At 31.1% G+C, this 13,648-nt stretch overlaps 2 protein-coding genes and 1 long non-coding RNA gene across 4 annotated transcripts; 2 read left to right on the top strand and 1 right to left on the bottom strand.

The window, feature by feature from the left end:
* The first annotated feature begins 1,012 nt into the window (after nt 1-1,012).
* On the top strand, nt 1,013-2,907 carry LOC108482523 (uncharacterized). The gene is made up of 3 exons (XR_001870892.2): nt 1,013-1,275; nt 1,369-1,446; nt 2,653-2,907. It is a non-coding gene; the product is annotated as an uncharacterized LOC108482523 (long non-coding RNA).
* A 449-nt stretch (nt 2,908-3,356) lies between these two features.
* LOC108482524 (CLAVATA3/ESR (CLE)-related protein 46-like) lies at nt 3,357-4,193 on the bottom strand. 2 transcript variants are annotated; one of them, XM_053027042.1, is made up of 3 exons: nt 3,992-4,193; nt 3,781-3,860; nt 3,357-3,693 (listed from the first exon to the last, which is right to left on the bottom strand). In XM_053027042.1, exons 1-3 carry the CDS (start codon nt 4,119-4,121, stop codon nt 3,610-3,612), a joined length of 294 nt encoding a protein of 97 aa, XP_052883002.1. In that variant the 5' UTR covers nt 4,122-4,193; the 3' UTR covers nt 3,357-3,609. The 2 variants fall into 2 exon arrangements, with proteins under 2 accessions (XP_052883002.1, XP_052883019.1); XM_053027059.1 differs by having other exon boundaries at nt 3,357-3,687; nt 3,992-4,178.
* A 4,966-nt stretch (nt 4,194-9,159) lies between these two features.
* Nucleotides 9,160-10,197, top strand: LOC108482009 (osmotin-like protein). Its single transcript, XM_017785115.2, has one exon. It carries the CDS (start codon nt 9,199-9,201, stop codon nt 9,949-9,951), a length of 753 nt encoding a protein of 250 aa, XP_017640604.1. The 5' UTR covers nt 9,160-9,198; the 3' UTR covers nt 9,952-10,197.
* Nucleotides 10,198-13,648: the final 3,451 nt, after the last annotated feature.

Here is a 13,648-nt window from a genome sequence, read left to right as displayed (position 1 = left end):
ACACCCCAATCTTAGAGAATGATGCTTCTTCTGTTAAGCTAAAATAATTACAGAAAAATGTAATATAAATTGTGCAGAACTTCTGGGAAGCACATCCAAGCATCTTGGGTTAAAGTCTCCGAGAAGTTCCATAGATTTTATGTAGACCTGTCAATTCGGAGGGTTGGACCTATTTGGTCGGGTAAAATAGGGTTTTAAAATATTTGGGTCATTTTCAGGATCAAATCAATTTACTTGAACTTAAACGCTAGAATTATTTTATAAAATAGAATGAATAATGAACTTATGACGCAAAGGTTTCTTGTGCCATTCTTTCACTTCAGGCCTTTTGCCTCTCTTCTTTTATACTGAAACGTTAGGTCTTATAGTTGTTACCTTAACGGGACAATGCTCATCAGTATCTCAAGTCTTCTTCTCTGCACGTTGCTTCCCTACTTTGCCACTGTTCCAGTCTGGATAGGCCTGTATCAAGCTCTTTCAACTGTGACTAATGAAGTAATAAAGTGGTTGGCTTTGCATTGCATTCTGATTTCTGCATGATGTTGGGAAACTCTTTCACATGTTAAATAACTTTCATCACTGATTGATGCAATTTTTACTCAAAGGTTCTGTTGACAGAAGGTTTCTTTTGGATCCCTTCTTTGGGTGGACCAACTACAATTGCTGCTCGACAGAGCGGGTCTGGAATTTCTTGGCTTAATTCATTTGTGGTAATAAACTTACCCCCTAAACTTATAAGGTTAATAAATCTCTTTGTTATTTTTGTATATCCCAATGTTTTAAGATTACTGGCTTTTTTCTTGTATCTTTTACTTGTCTGTGACAACTTTCCTTCTTTTTTCAAGATTGTACGGAGTTGTTAAAGAGACTTTCTGTTTTTACTTATTTTAGCCTCTTTGGCATTGATATATTTATTAGCAGTTGTGAGAGCCCCGACTGCTATTTTTTGAAGATTGATAGTATTGGTTTAACCTTTATAATTACCCTCATACTTTGTAGCATCTTCACCTTTGATGAGAAGGATTGAAAAAATGTAGCTGAAATTAAATTAAGAACAGCAAATTAGAGATTTCAGATCTAGCTTCTGTTAACCAGGCATGGAGACCATGTTGTCTTTGATTCATATATCTAGTTTTGTTATCAAATATGAGGAGCAATGGTCGTGCAGAATAGCCACCGCCATTAGGTTGGCATGACACTGCGTCATACCTTGTTTTACCTGTGCTTCTTGTTGACGGTCAATATGTTTCAGCGGAGTTGATGATGCCACCCCAGGTAAGAAGAACTCGTCTCATTACTTCCATTTCATTCCTATTTTGCATATTAATTTGTTAAGTAGTTTGAATCTTTCAAATTTTCTTTTGACAGACAGATGATCCAGCCCAAAAGAACACACTTGATTGGTTACTTTTCATTATCCGTTCTGTCAGGATTACCGATTTACTGGTTGGTCTCTTTTAGCAATTTTATTGAAACCTATAGGTTTAGCAAATTGCACTTTGTTTTTAGTTTAGTTTCTGGTTGTGTTACTAATATATACTACATGCAGTGGTTTTTAAGTGGTCATAATTCTGAAGCATGACTTGTGCTATCATTAATTTATGATGTATATGTGCCAGAGGGACTAGAACTTCCAAACTTCATTTTTGGCTATTTTCTGCTGTTAATAATGCTCTTTGAGGTTGGATGTAGATATCCGATTGGAATTTGTATATATTAGCATAAAATACGTAACTGAACTTGCATACGTGAGAATAATTGACCCAGCTTCAGAGCATTTGATTCCTTCTGGATCTTTACTTTGAGCGCCCGCCCTAATATCTCCACATATAACTTTTATCTTCATTTGTTTTCATACTATGCTGCAAAATATGCATGAATCTCTGTTCTTTGTCTTCCCTGTTGAATGTAGTATAAACATGTTGCTTGTTCTAGCCTTCTAGATGAAATTGGTTACTTGAGCACTAGGTATTTTTCCCCCTTAGTCTAAGTAGTGTTACACCCAAACTTGCTGTTAAAAACTCAGCTTACATTAAGTGGTATAGTTTGTTGTTTCTGAGGTGTACCAATTCTCAGGTGTACCCTTTGCAAGGATTTAGTTTCCCTTGCAAGTTGAATTCCATGAAGTCATTTGTGACGATAGTACTACTTTTAACTGTCATGTAAGGATCTTCTAAAATAGTCATTTAGGACAGTGAAAAAGAAGCAAATAATAACATTGAAAGCTAGTCATCTTTAGGCAGAGATGAAATTAATCTGCCTCTGCATGTTATGGCAGCATGATTACATGCACAAAGTTTTGATATTATGGTAATCTGTAGGTGGGTTCGACTGCTGCAAGATCCAATATTGTTTGAACTATGTAATGAAATCAAACAGTTCATGTGGTGCGTGAGTGCAAACATGGTATGCTATTAACATGGGGAAGGCTTAATTGGTAACATGAGGGGACATTAGCTAACAGACATGACTCTTCTTATATGCATAACTGAGTTTTACTGCAGATGACTGTAGTTAACTTTAAAACAGGACTGGTGATCCTAGTATGTTACCGTTTGAAATTGTGCCAACTACAGCTGGTGAATTAGTGCAAATTATTAATTTTACACTGTTAATTTTCAAAAGCAATGACTAATTTCAAGATTGCAACAGGGTGATGAGTCTCGAGGAGAAGCTTATTCTTTAAGTGCAAGCAAACAAGTTCCTAATAGTTCTCAGCCAAGACGAAGCAAGAGATCTAAGCGGAAGCATGCTGTATAAGAAGATTTTACACTGAATTATTTTAGATTATGGTGAGTCTTGTATATTTAAAGGAATTTTATTATTTTTAATATAGTGGCATTTCTTATGCTGGCTCATTCAAGATATATTGCAAAATCGTGAAATGCTCCACATCCTTGCTCCGAAAGGCCCATATTTTTCAAATGGTAATTGCTTGGTTGAGAAAATTTGATTAAGCTGAGTAACTACTAACCTGACATTTTTTCTCTTGTGGCATGTTGAGCTAGCTGTTAAGCATGTCAAGCCTCATTCCTAGAAGGTTTTGTGATAGGGATCTGGTCTTGTAGTGCTAATAGTTACACCTTCATCGCTTCCTTTTATCTGATCTGAACCTCTGTAGCATGATTTTTCTTCTAATAATTGATTTCCTCACTCATGAAGATTTGTCAGCAGTTCTTTGTTTAAAATTGTTTCAGTCACCTGAGGAGCCACTTGTTGACATATTTACTTACAGTCACAGTCAAGGTTTGAAAGCCCGCATTTCCTTTCATGTGTGAAAGATGAGTGTTTATTTCTGCAAACATTGGATAGTCAAACATGCATTTTGGGTAGCTGCAATGACTAGAAGCACTATATTGTAGAATATTGTATCGAGATAGGATTACCTTCTGACTGAAGAAAACCGAACATACCATCACAAACAAAACTACCCTTTACTAGGTGAGAGAACCAGAACAAACTCGTGTAGAACGTTTAATACATAATAGAAGCATATACGAGTACATCAATACTTGCTTTCTCACATGAACCTTCGAAGTAAAATTCACTTTTGTACAAGCACAAAAACCTACATAGAGACATCTGACTTCCACTCTGTTTTGTATCACCTTAGTGTTTAGATGGTGACCGGAGATTTTTGACTGGGTTGGGGCTGGATGGGGATTTATGAATCTTCTTCATTTCAACCTGTTTCTTCATCATTATATAGTAGCAAGTAGTTGTTTAGTGAATGGATTTTGTTATACTAGCTACGATAAAAAGAGATTACATAGAGGTTACCCAGGTAGGTAATGCATTTCTAACACGTGACCTTGGCATTAGGCTTCTACGTGTGCTGAACTTGAAGTGAACTGTTGGCACTATAGAAAAAAAAAACACAAATGCATTAGAATTTAGAAGCTACAAGTAAAGCCTTTTTCATGTAGTTGTATGCGATTCATTGATTGCTAAAACCAAGAAGGGGCAGGGAGGGATAGGGGATGAAGATTGCCTGAGTCAATAGCTTGAACACTGATATCGGATCCCTGGAGTTGATAATGTATAAGCAGGAGCCATGCTAGTAGAAGGTAGATCAGAACATGGTCTCTCATCTTATGTATAGTTAGTGACATATGCTGCATGCTTTGATTATCTTACAAGAATGAAGGAGCATTTTATTGATGCATTTTTTTTTGTAATCATAACCAAACTTGAAAATAGATTTAAGAATGTTTGTTAAAGGTGCTGGAGAATCATATGGCATTATGAACAAGTTTGACAAAATCTGTGTTTATGGTTATTGTGGATTTGACTTTCCTCTAAGTTATCATTTCTCATCTATCATTGCATCCATGATATAAATAGTTAGATGGTATTAATTTTTGTTGAGTGCTTTAAATCTTGCTGTCGGCGCGGGTGTGGGGACGCGCCAGTGAATTTTCAGATCTCGAGTTGATGTAGTGTATGTTATGTTAGTCGCGCAATGGCACTGAAAATATTTTAAGACTTAAAAACTTGATATATGGATTAGGATTAGGGGCAAATGGAGAAAAAATTTGAAGGGAATTAGAATTATATTATAAATTCTTGGAGAATCAAAAGGTAATTTTAACATTCTTTATACTATTATTTAAGCACTTTATTATTAATTCGATTATAAAATTATAAAAATATCTTTATTTTAAATTATAATTAATATTATTACGATGATATTTTTGTTTAAAATGATTAAAATTACAGAAATAAAGATTAAACATGGGTTTAATATGATATTATAATACAAATTTATTATCACTTTAACTATATTTTTATTAAATAAATTTTAAAATAAAATATGTTCAATCTAAAGCATTTTAAGAAGCTTTATTATTAATTACGTATTTCAAAAAAATTAATTTTATCCTTTGGGCAAAAATAATCATGAGTGAGATTCCAGTTGGGTTCAACAAATGTAAGATGCCATTGCCATTTATTGTAGCCTTCCCTTAACATAGTCTGGCTTTGGGGTCTATTCTTTATTCCTAACGTAGGTGGTGAATCGTATTGCATGTTTTCCATTTGTCATGAGATAGGGGAATAAATCTGTTTAAAATCAGAACTAAAATTATTCTATAATAATTTTTGTATTATAGAATCGAATCTCAATCATTTGTTGTTGCAGAATTATATGCTTCTGTCTAATTCAATTCAGCTTTGCCTCCTCAAAGGCTTCCATTTATATCTATTTATTAACAAAATAAGGGAAATTAGGAAGAATACATATGAATAAATTACGAACATGGAGTATGTTGAAAAGTCAAATTAAAAAAGAAAAAAAAATGGGTGTTGAAAAGTCAAAATTGGGAGGTGCAAACTGGCACCGAAAGAAAAAAGTGATAGGCAAGTTGTTTAAAGTTGAATGGGATAATTGCAATTTTGGTTCCTAATTTTTTAGGCCATTTGCAAGTTAGTCCCTGAACCTCAACTATAAATAGGCCTAATCATTTCTCATTTCAACCATCCCAACCAATCTTTCTCTCTTAGTTTTCTCTCTTCTCCCATTTGAGAATTCTTAAGGAATTCTATTTGTTTGTAATATTTTGAAGATAGTAAAGTTATCATCTGGTGTTAGCACCCGAGGACGTAGGTATAATTTACCGAACCTCGTTAAAACTCTTGTGTTCTTTTTGTCCTATTTTTCTTTCAATATTTGAGGGTATAATAGTAGTATTTAATTGTGCTATTAAATTACGTTAGAAGGAATATTCTGACTAAGGAAAGACTTGGTATTTAAGAGATCCTTGTGATCCACCTCTCTTCCCTGGGAATTGAACTTTGTGTGATTTTTTAGTACAATAATTTACACGCTTCCGACCCTATTGGAACAACAGAGTATTCCTACAGGAAGTATATAAATAATTGATTAAATATGAACCAAACAAATGACCCTTCAAATTAAATGCAAGAATTCTGGAACTTTTAGCTATTTCCTTGGTTTTAAATTGATGGATAAGCATAGTATTTATTTTCAATTCTAATAATAATATTTATATATTTTGTGTAAACGTTATGGGTTAAATTTATTAAATTAAGACTAAATTAAGGAAATGTGTGAACTTTAAAGACTAAATTTATTATTATACAAATAAAAATATATGAATTTAAAAAGCTAAGCAAATTTCTCGATATCAAAATTGAGAGAGATAACAAAGGTTCCCCAAATTTTATAGAAAACTATTAAAATTATAAAATAACAACAATAAAAATCATAAAAAATAGAAATTATAAAATAGTAGAAAAGTTATAAAATAAAATTTTATAAAAAATCAGAAAAATCCTTAAAATAAAAATATATATAAAAATATAATTTTTTAAAACTAACAACATTAAAAATACTTAAAAATAAAATTTATAACACATAAAAATTATGATTTAATCATTTCAATTGTCAAAAACAGTGACGACGTCTAAACGGCCTATAATTCTCTTCCACCGTGATGATTTTTTATAGGATTATTCAACGATGAGGCAAACTTGATAAGCTTTAACCTAGATCTCATAGTGCTTGTTTCCAACTTCTTCTCTAACATTCACGATTTTATGTCTTTTTTTAACTTCTTATTGGTGCCATGGCATCCCAACAGCTTGACCAGCTTGATGATAGAGCAACTGAAGGTGGAGCTAAAATGCGGTTGTGATTTAAGTAGAATAAGCTGACCAGCTTGATGATAGAGCAACTGCCGTCGTTGGTTAAATTTTAATTTTATACATTTTTTATTAGTTTTTATATTTTTAATAATTTTATATCTTTTTATAAGTTCTATTTTGTTATTTAAAAAACTATATAATTTTATAAAAAATTAGATTTCATTCTATATTTTTAGAATTTTTAATATCTTTATAAGTGTTTATATTTTTATAATTTTCTATATATTTTTATAATTTTCTAATATGTTCTAAAAAATTTATTTTTAATAATTTTATAATTTCTAATAATTTTTCTTTAGATTTTTTCATAATTTTTATTGATTTTAATGAACTTTTATTATTTTCACCGCTTTGTGTTAACCTCAAAAAGGGTACTTGTTAACTTTAACAAATATTTTTATTTTTTATATATTTTGATAGTTCAAATATCCAATTGAATATAAAAAAATAGCTTAATTACTCTTTCTTTCTTTTTCGAAAAAAGTTCAAGGACTTCTTGTTTTACTATTGCAAGTTATAATTGTAAAATTTTTTAGCCCGTTACTGTAGACCTAATTAAGTTTAAAATTATGTGGCCCAATTTAAAAGGGATAGGAGTTTTACTTTTAATATAAGTTGAATCTTATTCGTTCATTTGGTTATTTGATGGACATACCAGATTGAAAATTGATCATTATAAATTGATCTTCTATCTACCTATAGAGTTCCACACATACACACACAAATACACATAAAAATTATAGTTGTCATTACTTAAGGTTTGTATAATTAAAGGAAAAAGTCAAAAGATGAAATCAATTTATCGTGTGCTCGTGTTCTTCATCAAGTTTAATGGTCAACTCCAATTTTACATCAAGTATTTCTTGCAATTGTAAAATCATATTATTCTAAAGATTTTAAAATAATTGATTATGTAATTTTAAGGATTTTATTTGCATAATTTTAAATCTAAAATTTTTTCATATGGTATCGAGTTTAGATTAAAAATATATAATTTTTCATTGAAATTTTACATTGAAGTTATAGACGTTTTAATGGAATTAGGTCTTTAGTATAAACTTTTAAAATCGATTTCTCTTGAATTATTATTTTAATTGTCTTATGAAAAATCGACTTACCTCTCAAAATAGCAAGCACATAACATATAAAATTAATCAATTATGAGCTACAAGTAATCTTCTCCTTTATTTTATTTTATTTTTTCCTTTTTCACATTTATTTGTTTGATGTTGGGAGAATTATGTTTTATCTTCCATTATATTATTAACACACATGGAATCATGTTAATATGTTTTCTTTTGACAAATGCAATTATGTTGTATGTTTTTTAGATATAATTATAAAGTAGTTTGGTAGAATTTAGTTGCTACATAGGAATTGAGAAGTAAGAGTACATCATATTTTGAGAAAAAAATAGTATGACGGATTACATGGTTAAATATATATACAATTAAAACTCCTTGCTCCAATTATTTGAAGCTCCACCGATTTCAATATAACAGTTGTTGTCTAGTGATTGTAATGACTCTAATTTAGCTTAGTATGTGCTAATTGATGTAACCATTTTATGTTGTGTTTTTAAAAAAAAAAAAAGAAAAAGTAAAGTATTCAAATGTAATATTTGCAATTATATTCCTAAAAGAAACATCTTAAAAGAAAATTAGATTATTGCCACTTGCTGTGAATGAAAACAAATATAATATAAAAAAGGAATTGAAGCTAAAAAACAAAATAAAGGTGTTAAAAAAGATTGTGTTTTAAGTTTAAATTTCATTAGGTGGGTATAATTTTCTATTGTTATAGAAATGATTTTAAAAATAAAAACAAAAACATCCGCCTTAATATTTAATTTTCTATTTGTAAGTTTAAACCACAATAGTATTTTAGCTAATATCCAATTAATTAATTAATGATAACAACTCATCTTACCTTAATATAGTATATGGATAAAGCCAAAGTTAAAATCCGGCTGATAAGATCTGATTAGATTGAAGTTAAAGATTCTTAAGTAGTCGGAAAAAAAAGGGAAAAAGAGGATGAAAAAGCAATGTTTAGCCTAACTTAGCCCTTAAGCATCATAAAAGTCTGAAATCAGCTTTATTCTCTGGAGTCTGCCCATTTTTTTGCAGGTCTCAATCCTCAGCCGCCACCTGCATGCAATGCGATCTTTATTAAATAAGTTAAAACGCCCAATGCCACTAACAACAAATTTATACACTCACTTCTTCTTCACGTTAAACTTGGGTCATATAAGTGGGCTTTAAAGCTGTGGTGGGGAAATATTATTTAAATTTCTTTAAAGCATTTCATATTTCCTTAAACAAAATTAAATATAATAAAAAATAACTTATTAAAAGAAAACTTCTGAAGTTTATACTTCTTCTAATTTAATGAAAATTTTGTATTTTTTTTATCTTTTCTATAAATTAATAATTCAATTAATTTTTTTAATATAAAATATTTTAGGCCTTTTGAATTTTTACTTGTATATAAGAACCTCAAAATTCCATGTCTTGTTCATGAGCTCAAACAATGGCTTCTTCTCCTTTGTTCTTTTGTGCTACTCTTTTCCTTTTATGCAGCTTTGCTAATGCTCAGCCACCTGCTCTTACTTTAACAATCGTTAACAACTGTCCTTTCACCATTTACCCAGCTATCCAACCCAACGCCGGCTATCCGGTCCTCGAACGCGGCGGCTTTGCCCTTCCAACACTGACCCACCGCTCCTTCCCCGCACCCACGGCCCACTGGTCCGGCCGCATCTGGGCTCGAACAGGCTGTACCTACGACAACGGCCGTTTCTCTTGTGCCACGGGAGACTGCGGCCACCGTTTAGAGTGCAACGGGCTTGGCGGCGCCTCCCCAGTGACGCTGGCGCAGTTCAGCTTCCACCACGGAGGCGAAAAGGACCTGTCTTCCTACGAGGTCAGCCTCGTGGACGGTTTCAACGTTCCCATGACGTTGACACCGCACGAGGGCAAAGGCGTTTGTCCCGTGGTCGGGTGCAGGGTCAATCTGCTGGAGACGTGTCCGGAGGTGTTGAAGCTGAGGCCGGAGCCGGGACAGGGTCCGGTGGTGGGTTGTAAGAGTGGGTGCGAAGCCTTTGGTACGGACGAGCTTTGTTGCAGGAACAATTACAATAGTCCTCAAACGTGTAAGCCTTCGGGTTATTCCCAGTTTTTCAAGCAGGCTTGCCCCGCGACGTTTACGTATGCCCATGACAGCCCTTCGCTCATGCACGACTGTTCTTCGCCACGTGAACTTAAGGTTATATTCTGCCATTAACTACAAAGCAAACAAAAGATGAAGGAACCAACTTACGTTAATTTCTAGTTATACACACATATAAATGTCTGGTGTTGTATGTTTGTACGTTGGTTTGAAGAATCACTGGTGTTGAACTGTAATAGTTAAGGTATGCTTAGGTTTGAAATGAAATACATGTAGCTTTGTTGGGTTTCTTCTTTTCTAGTTTCGGTTCATTGTATTTGTGTCTTTTTAAGTAATACAGGCTCAAAAGATTAGCATGAATATATGATATTATAAAGGAAAAAATAAATAATGTTTAAATTTTAGTAAAAATATAAAAATATTTTATTGTAACTCTTTAGTAATATTTTGATATATAAAATTTAAATATTTTTAAATATTTTTTATAAAATTTAATTTGAATATATTTGATATATTTATAACCATTATAAATTTAAATATATAATGACATATATTTAAAATAAATTTCAATAAAAAGTATATGTATACTGACTATAAATATTACATAGAATACATTAGATTATATAAAATTTAAATCGCATTTGATTCCAAGTTTTTTTCCCTAAGGTTTAACTTCAAAAAATTGTGTAACACCCCTAACCCGTATTAAATCGTCAAAGCAGATTTGAGCATTATTAGAATTTGTAGATCACCTAAAAAAAATTCAATTAAATACTTACCGATTCAATGCATCATATAAATAAATATATTACTATTCAATCATCAGTTTGGCCTTGTATAAGCATCAAACAACAACATTGTTAGTATACTAGTACATATTTCATATAAATTCAACATTGATATACTTATTTTCTCGACATGTCACACTTGAGTTTAATAATTGTTTTTACTTACATAATTTCCTTGTATCAACATATCAAAGATAATCATATATGTACATGTCACGAGACATATTATTCTCTTCTTGTTTCTTCATAAGCATATATCATTCATTTCGTTATATCAATATTTCATGCACCATAATTTCCATATATCTTATGTATATTTATTTTGGTAATAGTTCATATTAAAATTAACATAAATTAAATTTCATGTACCTTTACTTATTTCATTTATCTATCTTCTTAATTATTTCATTCAACTATTTTGTACATATATTTCCATATGACCAATTCTTGTAAACATTTCACAGAACCATTTCATATAACCATTCATCATCTGATACATATTACCTGAATATCAATTGTTCAACTGATGTCATAGCATCTCCCATCCACGGTCTTATTTATCTTCGACATGATGCCATAGTGTCTTTCAACTATGGTCTTACTCATTTTCTATCATGTTGCCATGGTATCTTTCAACCATGGTCTTGTTCATTTCATGTTACATTGCCATATTGGTATCTTTCAACCATGGTCTTATTCTTTTCATGTCACATTGCCATGGTATCTTTCAACCATGGTCTTACACATTTTATATCATGTTGCCATGGAATCTTTCAACCATGGTCTTACACATTTTATATCATGTTGTCATGGTATCTTTCAACCATGGTCTTACACATTTCATATCATGTTGCCATGGTATCTTTCAACCATGGTCTTACACATTTTATGTCAGAAAGCACACTCCTGCGAACCTCATTCTTATAGCGGGATTACCAGTCCAGGCTAAATCCCCTGCAACTACAATTACTCTAATGAGCTTGGATCTGAATTACCAGTCCAGGCTAATTTCAGACCCTAATTCGGATTACCCGTCCTGGCTAAATCTATTTTTCACATATTATTCGGGAGGGCTATATCAAACTAGGATCACCCGTCGGGGCTTGATCTTTTTACCATCAATTCCTTTTCCAATGGGCCATCGAATTCCATTCCATTCAACCAGGATTTATTTTCAATTTATATCGAGTATTATCAATATTTCATCAATTATCATGAATTCAACATTCAAATCATATTTTCATCATATAACCACATATTTCAAGTATTTAAAAATACAATTCAAGTTACACAAACTTATCTCATTGCTTGTTTGTGTTTATAATTTCATTAATCCGATATCTTTTCTTTTCCACGATCAAGTCTCTCATTTAAGTCGTCCGGATCTTTATAAATAAATTTGATCATCATTTTCATTCATTTCATATTCTAATGCATTTAATTAATGCTCTAGGCAAAATTACCATTTTGCCCCTAAACTTTTATTTAATGACGATTGCATCCTTAGGGTCAGGAAAATAAAATTCTTGCAATTTAATCCTTATTTCCATCTATTATTCTCATACATATCGATAACAGCCCATGAATTCTATAAAATATCAGAATTTTCCATAATTTCAACACTTTTCAATTTAATCCCTAAAACATGTTTTTCCCTGATCTTGAACTAAATTAATAATTTTATTCAATTTCTTAATTTAAATAATAAAATAATTAATTTCATGCAATTTGTCATTTTTGACATTTTTATAAAATTGTCCATAAAGTTTTACTTTTATTCAATTTAGTCCCTGAGTTTAAAACATGCAAATTAGCCATGCTAGATGAATATTCATACATATTTTCCTCATCCTCCTCTCCATTCCACATCCTTGAATTTATATAATATGCTTATAAGTAACATTATCAATAATTTCACTATTTACTTATATATATATTCAAAGCTGTCCATTTGAGTCATAGTCACTAAATTATTTATATCTTGAGATACAGAACTCGAAATTAAGATCTGTTAATTTTACCTGAAACTAGACTCATATTTTTACCATAAAATTTCAAAATTTTTGGTTTAGCCAATTAGTATAGTTTATTCATTAAAGTCACCCTTATTCTGTTGTCTGATAGTTCCAACCCTTCTTTACCAAGAATTAATTATCTCCTTGTACAGAATTCAAATAATGTTCTTGTTTATTTCTCTTGAAAATAGACTCATTCAAAATTCTAATCATATAAGTTTAATTCCCTAATTATTTTTCTCCAATTTTTGATGATTTTCCAAATTCAGAACAGGGGAACCTTTATTCATTCTGACCTTGTCTCACAAAATTCATTATATCTCATGATTTACAAATCCATTGCTTACATTGTTCCTTCTATGAAAAACTAGACTTAATAAGCTTTAATTTCATATTTTTCTAATCTTCTAATTCGATTTCTAAAATTTATGGTGATTTTTCAAATTTAGTCTACTGCTGCTGTCCAATATTATTTTAGTGCAAGCTGTTTATTACCATTTTTCCCTAAGCTTTTGATAAATAACAATTTTGTCCCTACTCAATTAGCCTCTCAATTGAGCTGATTTTTCTCAATTAACACTTTATTCTATCACTTTAAACTACTTTACAACTTTTTGGAATCATAATTTCAGCACTAGACTTTAATTCCAAACATTTTCACAATTAGGTCCTAAAATCAATTTCCATCAATTTTACTTGATAAAATTATCATATATCAAAATTAAAGCTTAAATTCTATGTTTATTCATCATATTATTCCAGAAATCATCCATAATAACTTTAAAAACTAGCCATGAAATCAAAAACTAATGAAATAGTAAGTTGGACCCAATTGTAAAAGTCCAAAAACATAGAAATTTCAAGGAGAAAGCAAGAATTAAACTTACATGTAGCTAGAGAATGAACACCAGCCTGAACCCTCTTCCATGGCTGTTTTTCAGCTGATTAAAATAAAGAAAAATGAAGAGAATTCTAGATATTCCAATTTGGTCCCATTTTTATTTAGCT

The sequence above is a fragment of the Gossypium arboreum genome, chromosome 1 (genome assembly GCF_025698485.1).
Source record: "Gossypium arboreum isolate Shixiya-1 chromosome 1, ASM2569848v2, whole genome shotgun sequence".
Lineage (NCBI taxonomy): Eukaryota > Viridiplantae > Streptophyta > Magnoliopsida > Malvales > Malvaceae > Gossypium > Gossypium arboreum.
Note: the sequence above shows the minus strand (reverse complement) of the source record. Positions and strands in the feature narration are given on the sequence as shown.

Bases quoted from the DNA above. Each gene is read 5' to 3' on its own strand.
- LOC108482009 (XM_017785115.2), top strand. From the start codon at position 9,199: ATGGCTTCTTCTCCTTTGTTCTTTTGTGCTACTCTTTTCCTTTTATGC.
- LOC108482524 (XM_053027042.1), bottom strand. From the start codon at position 4,121: ATGCAGCATATGTCACTAACTATACATAAGATGAGAGACCATGTTCTG. The intron at 3,861-3,991 runs GCAATCTTCATC...TTTTTTCTATAG, and splicing joins TGTTCAAGCTATTGACTCAG to TGCCAACAGTTCACTTCAAG. The intron at 3,694-3,780 runs GTAACCTCTATG...ATAATGATGAAG, and splicing joins GAAATGCATTACCTACCTGG to AAACAGGTTGAAATGAAGAA.